This window comes from Haplochromis burtoni, unplaced genomic scaffold (genome assembly GCF_018398535.1).
Source record: "Haplochromis burtoni strain Fernald_Lab_line unplaced genomic scaffold, NCSU_Asbu1 Contig_260, whole genome shotgun sequence".
In the NCBI taxonomy this organism is placed as follows: Eukaryota; Metazoa; Chordata; class Actinopteri; order Cichliformes; family Cichlidae; genus Haplochromis; species Haplochromis burtoni.
The window spans coordinates 58,504-69,807 of record NW_024582621.1 but is presented as its reverse complement, the minus strand read 5'-3'; the positions used below and the strand labels follow the sequence as shown (position 1 = coordinate 69,807).

Sequence of the window (11,304 nt, the reverse complement as noted above, 5' to 3'; positions counted from 1 at the left end):
TTTTTTAAGCCTCTCTTATCTCATATGTGAAAATACCTGATTAACTAGTAACGTTCACGTCACTAACAGAATCTATTTGCTTTTTTTTGATCTCTTACAGAAGGTCAAGCAGTAATATCAGCGGCCTCAATAGTGAATTGTGTGCAGATGATCAGTCGGTAGGCCTCATTCTGTCCGAATCATTGAAATCTTATTATAATGCTGTATCCCATCTTTTAAAATAACACAGTCTGAATGAAAAGCTGCAGTAGGACGGGTGTTGTATGGATATTCTTTAAACATGATTTTGTTGCTATGGTAATAAATCAAAAACATTTCCGTTTTATATTGATAAACGTTTCTGCTTCTTAGCTTAACGAGGAGCCTCTTGCGATGAACCAGGAGTCCCCCTCCCAGGAGCTGGTACCCTTAAAGAAGAGGCGGACACGCATCCCAGACAAACCAAACTACTCCCTCAACCTTTGGAGCATCATGAAAAACTGCATCGGCAAAGAGCTGTCTAAGATCCCGATGCCTGTAAGGATTTCTTACTGAACGTCCAGTCAGAGTTACTGAAAGCTTGTTGTTCTTCCATGTGTGCTTCGTTGTTCACCTGTTGAAAAAGACGTCTGATCAGCTTCATTTTGGACAGTCAGACTCAAAGAGTTTGAGTGTTAAAATATTTGTGTCTTACTCATAATATTCAATTAATGAAAGATTTGGGTGCCTTTTAACACCCCTCCTACCCCAAGTTAAAACCACATTGGAAATATGGTTTGTGTGCGTTTACAGTAAAAATACAAAATCTACGATAAGCTAACCGCATCATTAAATGCCACCGCAGTGCCTCCAAAATGTGGCAGCAGTCAGTTCAGTGTGACGAAATTGGAGCGTAGATACTGATCCCTGTCCTTTTTCCGCTGTAAGGGTTGTCAGCATTCTGCGAGAGCTTTTGAAGATCTTTATCGGCAAATCTGCCCAGATTTTGTTTATTTGTGAAATCGACTGTAGGTGTGGGTCAGCAGAGTTGTCTAAAATGAGCTACCATCACGGCTTTTTATAGGAGTCCAGACAAACTGATTTGTCAGACTGATCACTGCTGAGATAAATGGTCACATGTTTGATTTGGCTTTGTTCTGTCAACTTATCACTGCCATTGTGTCGCCCTGCCCCCACTCTAACAATAAAGAGTTTTGTCTCTGCCACATTACAGAGATACTTTGACATTGACACATGTCGACTTCCTGTAGCTTAGCAACACTACCCGCCAGGTCACTGCTGACCCATCTATGGTTGTGGTTTAGAAAATTGCTTGGGCTTTGCTTAAGCCAAAAGCTAAATTAGCAGATTTTCAGAAACTGGCAATACAGGTTTTCTGTTAAAAGCTTTTCTATTTGGTCTTTCCAAACAGAAGACATTACCCAAACCATACAGTGGGGCAAAAAAGTATTTAGTCAGCCACCGATTGTGCAAGTTCCCCCACCTAAAATGATGACAGAGGTCAGTAATTTGCACCAGAGGTACACTTCAACTGTGAGAGACAGAATGTGAAAAAAAAATCCATGAATTCACATGGTAGGATTTGTAAAGAATTTATTCGTAAATCAGGGTGGAAAATAAGTATTTGGTCAATAACAAAAATACAACTCAATACTTTGTAACATAACCTTTGTTGGCAATAACAGAGGTCAAACGTTTACTATAGGTCTTTACCAGGTTTGCACACACAGTAGCTGGTATTTTGGCCCATTCCTCCATGCAGATCTTCTCGAGAGCAGTGATGTTTTGGGGCTGTCGCCGAGCAACACGGACTTTCAACTCCCGCCACAGATTTTCTATGGGGTTGAGGTCTGGAGACTGGCTAGGCCACTCCAGGACTTTCAAATGCTTCTTACGGAGCCACTCCTTTGTTGCCCGGGCGGTGTGTTTTGGATCATTGTCATGTTGGAAGACCCAGCCTCGTTTCATCTTCAAAGTTCTCACTGATGGAAGGAGGTTTTGGCTCCAAATCTCACGATACATGGCCCCATTCATTCTGTCCTTAACACGGATCAGTCGTCCTGTCCCCTTGGCAGAAAAACAGCCCCATAGCATGATGTTTCCACCCCCATGCTTCACAGTAGGTATGGTGTTCTTGGGATGCAACTCAGTATTCTTCTTCCTCCAAACACGACGAGTTGAGTTTATACCAAAAAGTTCTACTTTGGTTTCATCTGACCACATGACATTCTCCCAATCCTCTGCTGTATCATCCATGTGCTCTCTGGCAAACTTCAGACGGGCCTGGACATGCACTGGCTTCAGCAGCGGAACACGTCTGGCACTGCGGGATTTGATTCCCTGCCGTTGTAGTGTGTTACTGATGGTGACCTTTGTTACTTTGGTCCCAGCTCTCTGCAGGTCATTCACCAGGTCCCCCGTGTGGTTCTGGGATCTTTGCTCACCGTTCTCATGATCATTTTGACCCCACGGGATGAGATCTTGCGTGGAGCCCCAGATCGAGGGAGATTATCAGTGGTCTTGTATGTCTTCCATTTTCTGATGATTGCTCCCACAGTTGATTTTTTCACACCAAGCTGCTTGCCTATTGTAGATTCACTCTTCCCAGTCTGGTGCAGGTCTACAATACTTTTCCTGGTGTCCTTCGAAAGCTCTTTGGTCTTGGCCATGGCGGAGTTTGGAGTCTGACTGTTTGAGGCTGTGGACAGGTGTCTTTTATACAGATGATGAGTTCAAACAGGTGCCATTCATACAGGTAACGAGTGGGGGACAGAAAAGCTTCTTACAGAAGACGTTACAGGTCTGTGAGAGCCAGAGATTTTCCTTGTTTGAGGTGACCAAATACTTATTTTCCACCCTGATTTACGAATAAATTCTTTACAAATCCTACCATGTGGATTCATGGATTTTTTTTTTCACATTCTGTCTCTCACAGTTGAAGTGTACCTCTGGTGCAAATTACTGACCTCTGTCATCATTTTAAGTGGGGGAACTTGCACAATCGGTGGCTGACTAAATACTTTTTTGCCCCACTGTACCTGTACCTATCTAACAGTCTATACATATATACTTTTACTGAAGTGACGCTACATAGCAAGCGTCAGTGTGTGTGATGGGCCTCGCTCACATTGAGTGTAGCAGAGTGGAGACAGATGCATATGCTGACAACAACTCTTAAGGTCACCGAAAGCGTAATAAAAACTTTCCAAGAAGTGAAGAGGGAACACAAACCTGACCACAGTTTGTGGTTAAGTCACAAACTACTGCAGCAAGTGTGAAATTGCTCAAAAACTGCTGACTCTTTGCTATTAGCTTCCTCTGTGCTAACAAAGCTCTCCCAGAAGGAAGCAGTGCACTGCTGCAGATGCACACAGGACAGTATAGAACCGAATTGAACAGATCAGCCTGTGGTCACTTCTACCCAGTCTAGCTTTTTGAATCAGGTTCAGATCCACGTCTTAGCCATGTGTGAGATTTGTTTCTGGAATTAATACATAACACAAATATAAAAGTAAATTTCAAACATTTTGCTTTCTAGGTTAATTTCAATGAGCCCATCTCCATGCTGCAGCGGTTGTCTGAGGACCTCGAGTACCACGAGTTGCTGGATAAGGCCGCAAAGTGTCAGAACTCTTTGGAGCAGATGTGCTACGTGGCCGCCTTCGCAGTGTCTGCCTACTCCACCACAGTCTACCGCACGGGAAAGCCTTTCAACCCTCTGCTGGGAGAAACGTATGAGCTGGACCGCAAGAGAGAAAGTGGCTACCGCTCCCTATGTGAGCAGGTGAGGGAGGAAAAAAACCAAGAGAATGGAAGTTTTCCAACCGAGAACTGTAACTCAAAAGAGAGATTGAATGTCAGAAAGGAGGAATTAAAAAAAATCCCACTGACTTGGCATTAGGAGAGAATTTTACTTCCTTTTTCTGCGCAGTTGGGGTTGAACATGCTGTCAGGGAACCAGAATTATTATTATTATTATTATTATTATTATTATTATTATTATTTTTTTTTTTTTAATATGGAGACATGAAGTGGTGACTTTTTTTTTTTTAAATCAAAAAGTGTCATATTTCTGCCCCTTGTCATAAAATACACAAACCTAAAACAATCTAAAGTCACTGGTTGATCCTGAATAGATTATTTGTAGAGGAGGAAATCAAATGGAGGTTTAGTGTGTGTGTGTGTGTGTGTGTGTGTGTGTGTGTGTGTGTGTGTGTGTGTGCGCGTGCGTGTGTGTGTGTAAAAGCTGTCATGTCACATGTCAGATTTATGAGACTAAATGTGAGTCACATCTATTGGGGATGACTCAGACTCACGAAGAATAGGACTTGATGTTTTGTTGCATCAGAAAAACATTTTCTCTTTCCAGGTGAGTCACCACCCACCTGCTGCTGCACATCATGCTATCTCTGATCGTGGCTGGACGTTGAGACAAGAAATCACAGTTGCGAGCAAGTTCAGGGGGAAATACCTCTCCATTATGCCTTTGGGTAAGAGGCAAGCTAGGTTAGAAAACAAAGCATACCATTCTTCCATAGTGTCAAGGACAAAAGATGTACACACAACTATCATCAGAATTTATAAGTGACTAAAGAGTGTACCAGCCCACACCTTTCTTTAGTTGAACCATAAAACGGTAATTACTAATGAACAAAGGTTTTGCTTTGCTTTTTTTTTTTTTTTAGTTTGTTTCATATTTCTTTTCTTCGTCACAGGCACAATTCATGCAGTCTTTGAGAAGAGCAATAATCACTACACATGGAAGAAAGTTAACACCACGGTGCACAACATCATTGTCGGAAAACTTTGGATCGATCAGGTGAGACGCTCGGACACGTCGTTGCAGGGCCACGGGCCTGATCTGCAGAGGAGGCAGGATTGAAGAGCAAGAAAGGCTCTGTTATGACGCTCCTAACAAGGAAAAATAAACATGGGTTTATCTTTTACAACCAGCTTTGCCACGATATGACTGACATGATGTCTTTCATGGAGAGACAATAACAAGTTCTCATGCTAGTAACATTAACAAAGAAGTGACATTTGAATAGAGTTACTGACGCCTTTAATGACTTCAGTGATTCACAATGACATTAATATGCAGGGTGGATACCAAAAAGAAAACGCACAAAGAAAACTTTTGAAAGGGTGTACTTCAGCACATCCGTACACTTATCTGATCTCCTGCACGTACACGTGTACATGTTAGTCATCAGAGATCTGCATAACTCATTCTGTGCAGATTTTTACGCAGGGTGCCCTTCCCACTACTGCCCTCCCATTTATTTGGCAGTTTGTTTAACAGCTTTAACTCACTTTAACAGGTCAGGTTCTCGATTGGTTCTCATATCTAAAATTTAGAAGTTTTCAAGTTTCACTTGGTAGCATCTGGGGTTCCTCAGGGCTCTGTCCTTGGTCCATTACTCTTTAACCTTTACGTATTCCTGCTTGGTCCCATCTTAAAGAATCAAAATATCATTCTTATGCAGATTAAACATAGTTGTACTTATCATTTCCCTCTGATGTAACCTCACACACTAATGATTGATTAGACTGGATGTCTAAAAACTTTTGTAATTTAACAGAGAGGTGTTGAAGATATTTGTTGTCAGAGACTAGTTTTCTAAAACACAACAAGCAACCCAGGAATCTGTACTGCGGTCACTTAGTTCACTTACAGTTCAGTACAGAATTACCTTTTAGTCCTTCTTTTTGTTAATATAGCTTTCTGTCTTTAGGCCTCCCGGTACACCTCTGACTTAGTGTCTATAACAAGGTCAAACCTCTCAGGTCATCAGGGGCAGCTCTTCTCACTCCTCTCAGATTTAGATTCGAGTGTGCTAAGGGAGCTTTCTGTTAGTGCTCGCCTGTTCTTTGAAACAAGCTGCCTGCTGACCTAAAGGTCAGTTGCAACTATGCCTGCCTTCACAGACGGACTCGAGATTTTACTCTGTTTGTACGTGTTACCGTGTATTTTATTCCTTTGCAAAGTCTGATTTGTTTTTTATTGGTTAATCGCAAAGAGTTCACATGTAATGAAATGTGCTATATAAATGAATTTGCCATGGCTGGTTGCCATCACATAGCATTAAAATACCCTATTTCTTTGCTTCCAGTTCTAATTTTTACTCTACAGATAAAAAGTAGAGTAAGCGCATTGCGTTGCAGCATTTTAACTTGAGTGTGAAGTAAATTTTTTATCTAGTCGATATCATCCCCACTTGTGATTTTTATTTTTATTTTTTCCCTCCTCACTGTGTATCCCTGTGTTTCCCTTCCAGTCTGGTGAGATAGACGTAGTAAACCACACCACCGGAGACCGCTGCCACTTAAAGTTTGCTCCTTACAGCTACTTCTCCAGAGATGTAGCCAGAAAGGTGAGAAAGATGCAGAAGACCTGAATAGATTTAGTCTGTTTTTCTCTGACTTGATTTGAAAGAAAACTCACACACAGTAGGTGCATCAAGTTTGAACCAACAGACAAATTTTAATATACAGGCGGTATATTGTGGTATTGTGGTAACCTCCCCTCTCTTCTGTTTTTAGGTTACAGGTGTGGTAATGGATAAAGATGGAAAGGCACACTACGTGCTGTCGGGCACATGGGACGAGAAGATGGAGTTCTCCAAGGTGATGCAGAGCAGCCGAGGAGGCGAGAACGGCACTGAGGGCAAACAGAAGACGGTCTATCAGACCCTTAAAGCCAGAGAGTTGTGGAGAAGAAACCCTTTACCGTAAGTGCTGTTCTAAAAAGTAAAACCGGGCTGTGCTGCATTAGTTACGATTTAGAGGTGCGCACACAGCTTTCTGAAGCAGAAATAAACATTAGACCTAAACATGGATGGCATCAATGCCAGTATCAGGGTGTAGTTTTGTGTGACTGAAAGCGCTGCTGTGCTGTGCTCCGTCATCCTCCTCAGCGATGGAGCAGAAACCATGTACTACTTTACTGCCTTGGCCTTGACCCTGAACGAGCCTGAAGAGGGCGTGGCTCCCACAGACAGCCGACGGCGGCCTGACCAGCGCTTAATGGAGGAAGGTCGCTGGGACGAGGCCAATGCCGAGAAGCAGCGGCTGGAGGAGAAGCAGCGCACCGCCCGCCGTGAACGAGAGAGGGAGGCCGCAAGCCAACGCACCTCGAGTCAATCAGAAGAAGGTTAGAATCGAACTTGTTTGTGCTTCACTTTTTCTTTACTCCTTTCCTCTCTGCATGGGGAAAATCATGGAACAAAGGGGTAAAACGATTCTCTGTGATCCCCTTTTGTCTTCCAAAGCTGTCGATGAGGACTCTGTTACCGATCCCTCCTTGAAAGGCAAGTATTCCTTTTTTTTTTTTCTTTCTTTTCTTTTCTTTTTTAGATAAAAATCGATTAAACTGTCACCATTTCATGTTTAAATTCATGTTGCTCTAGTGAGAAGCTCATTAACTTTCTGGGGATCTTTTTTTTTTCTTTTTTTCTTTTCCCCCCTCTGTCCTTCCGTCTCTTTCAGGCGCACCTCATGACAGCTATCTTGCACTTTGGTTCGAGCGCTGCGAGGACCCAATCACAGGTGAGGAGATTCACATCTATAAGGGAGGCTACTGGGAAGCTAAGGAGCGCGGGAGCTGGGAGAGCTGTCCCAACATCTTTTGATCTTGGCATTGACTGCAAAGTGCCGTGAAGAGACACCATCAAAGGCCTGCTGTTCCCCTTCTCTGACGGCTGCTCCCCTCCAGTTGCTCTCTGTTCTAAGAGATCTCCAGGACGGTCACTGCTGTCTGATCCACAGGGAGAGCAGGGTTTTCTCTCCCTCGTCCCATATTTGGTTTCCCCCTCGTTGCTGTCACATATCTGAGAGGACTGGAATGAAAATTTCTTTGCTGTTTGGGTGCTTTTGTGGTTTTTTTTTTTTTTTTTTGTTTCTTTTTCTTTTGTCCCGCTGAGCATGAGTGGGAGGATGTGAAACGAGCAGTGCTTCCAAATCAAGTTTGCTCAGTCTTTTCAGATCAAGAGTGTTTGATTGAGGTGATTCGGGTTTTATTTTTTGTTTCTTGTTTTTCCTGTTGTCACCCATAGCATTATCTGCTTTGGTAATAACTCTAGAAAAAAAAATAAAGGGGGGGGGATAAAACCTGATTAATATATACATTTATATACAGGTATGATTAAAAGTAATTTTCATTAAACTGTCAACTGGTGGCCTTCAAGACATTAGCAAGTTTTCTTTTGTTAATCTCTGATTTAGTGTCTTAACGTAATGAAGTGAAAGTTGTAGCGTGCTCGTATGTATGACTGCTTATCTGCTCTTCCATCACTTTACAACAGGGCCACTGTGCAGTGTGCTTTAAAAAAAGATGACCTTTCACACTATCACGTTTATAATTAGGTTATTTTTCTTTACCAAGGCCTAGTGGGAAGTATGACAGTGAAAATTGTAGTGTGGCAAGGCCTAAAAAAACAAACCTTTCTTTGCCTTAGAAATGAAGAACCTGCACTTGTTGTTGCAAATTGTCTCACATAACTGTTTACCTTAATAATAAATAATAAAACTACCCCTTTTTTTCCCCCCACAATGCTGGAATAATATTTTGACATTTTTGTTAATCAAGTGAACGGTAACCAAATTTACTGTAAAAAAACAAAACAAAAAACAAAACAAAAAAATGGTTTTAAATAGTGCAGGATACTTGCTGTGCTCTTGTATTGACTGTAAAACAGACAAATGAGTGAAGAAAACATTAAAAAAAATACATGTTCATACATATGCAACTACATGTTGACACCAAAAACACAGGATATATGTATGTGTGTGTGCGTGTGTGTGCGTGCGTGCATTTCATAATTTTGTTTGTAAGTGTACTTAAAAAGTGAAGAATAAAGAATTGAAAATCATTGCAAATAACTGATTTTATAAATGTATAGAAATTCATATTGTAGTAGTAAGGTAGACTTTTTTTTTCCCTTGTATTTTTGGTTCCTCATAATATTGGTAGGCTGTCTTCATTTTCCAAAAAAAGGGAGTTTCAGTACTTGACTCAGATGGGCGAGGGACGTGGCATTGTTCAGTATTTTGTATTAACAAAGAGAAAAACTGAAATAAATGCTCTAATGTCAAACAGCACCTTTATACTGTTTTTCTTTAATCTGCATTTCCAGGTTTTTTCATGGCCCAATGAAGTCTATTCCTGTATTATTTCTTTACAAATTAAACACATAAAAGATTTGGAGCTGAGTCCAAGTATTGAACTAGTGTTCACTGGAACTTTAAATACACTGAACAAAAATATAAACGCAACACCTTTGTTACTGCTCCCATTCCCATGGGATGGACGTAGAGACCTAAAATTCATTCCAGATACACAATATAACCATCCCTCCCAAACAGTGGTCACAAATCAGTCCAAATGTGTGGTAGTGGGCACATCTGCTATATTGAGATAATCCATCCCACCTCACAGGTGTGCCACATCAGGATGCTGATCTGACATCATGAGTAGTGCACAGGTGTACCTCAGACTGCCCACAACAAAAGGCCACCCTGGAATGTGCAGTTTTTTGCGCTATTGGGGGTCTGGGGACCCAGAACCGGTCAGTATCTGGTGTGACCACCATTTGCCTCATGCAGTGCAACACATCGTCGCATGGAGTCTATCAGATTGTCAATTGTGGCCTGTGGAATGTTGGTCCACTCCACTTCAATGGCTGTGCGAGGTTGTTGGATATTCGTGGGAACTGGTACACGCTGTCGTATACGCCGGTCAAGCACATCCCGAACATGCTCAATGGGTGACATGTCCGGTGAGTATGCTGGCCATGCAAGAACTGGGACATTCTCAGCTGCCATCTGCCCTGAACAATGTGAACCATGATTCATCCGTGAAGCGCACACCTCTCCAACGTGCCAGACGCCATCGAATGTGAGCATTTGCCCACACAAGTCTGTTACGGCGACGAGCTGGAGTCAGGTCAAGACCCCGATGAGGACGACGGGCATGCAGTTGAGCGTCCCTGAGACGGTTTCTGACAGTTTGTGCAGAAATTGTTTGGTTGTGCAAACCAATTGTTCCAGCAGCTGTCTGGGTGGCTGGTCTCAGACGATCTTGGAGGTGAACCTGCTGGATGTGGAGGTCCTGGGCTGGTGTGGTTACACGAGGTCTGCGGTTGTGAGGCCGGTTGGATGTGCTGCCATATTCTCTGAAACGCCTGTGGAGACGGCTTATGGTTGAGAAATGAACATTCAATGCACGGGCGACAGATCTGGTTGACATTCCTGCTGTCAGCATGCCAATTGCACGCTCCCTCATTGCTTGTGGCATCTGTGGCATTTTGCTGTGAGACAAAACTGCACATTCCAGGGTGGCCTTTTGTTGTGGGCAGTCTGAGGTACACCTGTGCACTACTCATGATGTCAGATCAGCATCCTGATGTGGCACACCTGTGAGGTGGGATGGATTATCTCAATATAGCAGATGTGCCCACTACCACACATTTGGACTGATTTGTGACCACTGTTTGGGAGGGATGGTTATATTGTGTATCTGGAATGAATTTTAGGTCTCTACGTCCATCCCATGGGGAATGGGAGCAGTAACAAAGGTGTTGCGTTTATATTTTTGTTTAGTGTATTTAAAGTTCCAGTGAACACTAGTTCAATACTTGGACTCAGCTCCAAATCTTTTATGTGTTTAATTTGTAAAGAAATAATACAGGAATAGACTTCATTGGGCCATGAAATCGCTGGCCAGTCAGTTGACCAGGTTACTATATAACGTTTTGTGTTTTATATGTAAGGCTGTAATTCCTAAACAAGAAAATTTTGCTAAACCCCTTGAATTAAAGCTCAAAGTCTGGATTTCAGTCACAATGTATACTACACAATGGCAACGCAAATTACACGTAAAGGTTCAAAATTAAAGTCTGAGGAGCAGATTAGTGTATTTCACAGGTCAGCACTGAGTATATTATCTGATAAATATCATGTTTGAATGGAAAAATTGTGCTTTGTACAGGCATGCTGTTATATAGTTTGTCCACTAGAGGGCGCTACTCACCACAAAATGAGCCACAGGATGGCGTTTCCTGCCTCAGAATGGATGTGTGTTACTGGACTTTAAATGCCCTCTGAGAAAATAAACCAAATGAACCACTTATTAACAAAACTGGTATATTTTCATAGTAGCGCTGGCGAGAGGGGGTAAAAACAAGCCTCCTGTGGGGCTTTTCCTGCTTTTGGAGTTTTCATGTACACTTCTTACACTTTTCATCACCTTTCACCAACAAAAGGTCTTTTCTTTAAATTTATCCATTACATTTATAGCGTGACAATTATCTGTCCCTTCCCATTTGA

The 11,304-nt window shown here is 42.2% G+C and overlaps 1 protein-coding gene across 1 annotated transcript in view; it reads left to right on the top strand.

Moving 5' to 3' along the window:
* Nucleotides 1–9,073, top strand: part of LOC102310397 (oxysterol-binding protein 1) — a 14,600-nt gene extending 5,527 nt beyond the window's left edge. The window contains exons 8-17 of the mRNA XM_005939631.2: nucleotides 101–158; nucleotides 352–516; nucleotides 3,518–3,763; nucleotides 4,349–4,469; nucleotides 4,695–4,798; nucleotides 6,258–6,353; nucleotides 6,523–6,710; nucleotides 6,897–7,132; nucleotides 7,251–7,289; nucleotides 7,468–9,073. Of these exons, the coding sequence (XP_005939693.1) occupies nucleotides 101–158; nucleotides 352–516; nucleotides 3,518–3,763; nucleotides 4,349–4,469; nucleotides 4,695–4,798; nucleotides 6,258–6,353; nucleotides 6,523–6,710; nucleotides 6,897–7,132; nucleotides 7,251–7,289; nucleotides 7,468–7,610 (1,396 nt within the window). The 3' untranslated portion in view covers nucleotides 7,611–9,073. The remainder of the gene's footprint in view (nucleotides 1–100; nucleotides 159–351; nucleotides 517–3,517; nucleotides 3,764–4,348; nucleotides 4,470–4,694; nucleotides 4,799–6,257; nucleotides 6,354–6,522; nucleotides 6,711–6,896; nucleotides 7,133–7,250; nucleotides 7,290–7,467) is intronic.
* Nucleotides 9,074–11,304: the final 2,231 nt, after the last annotated feature.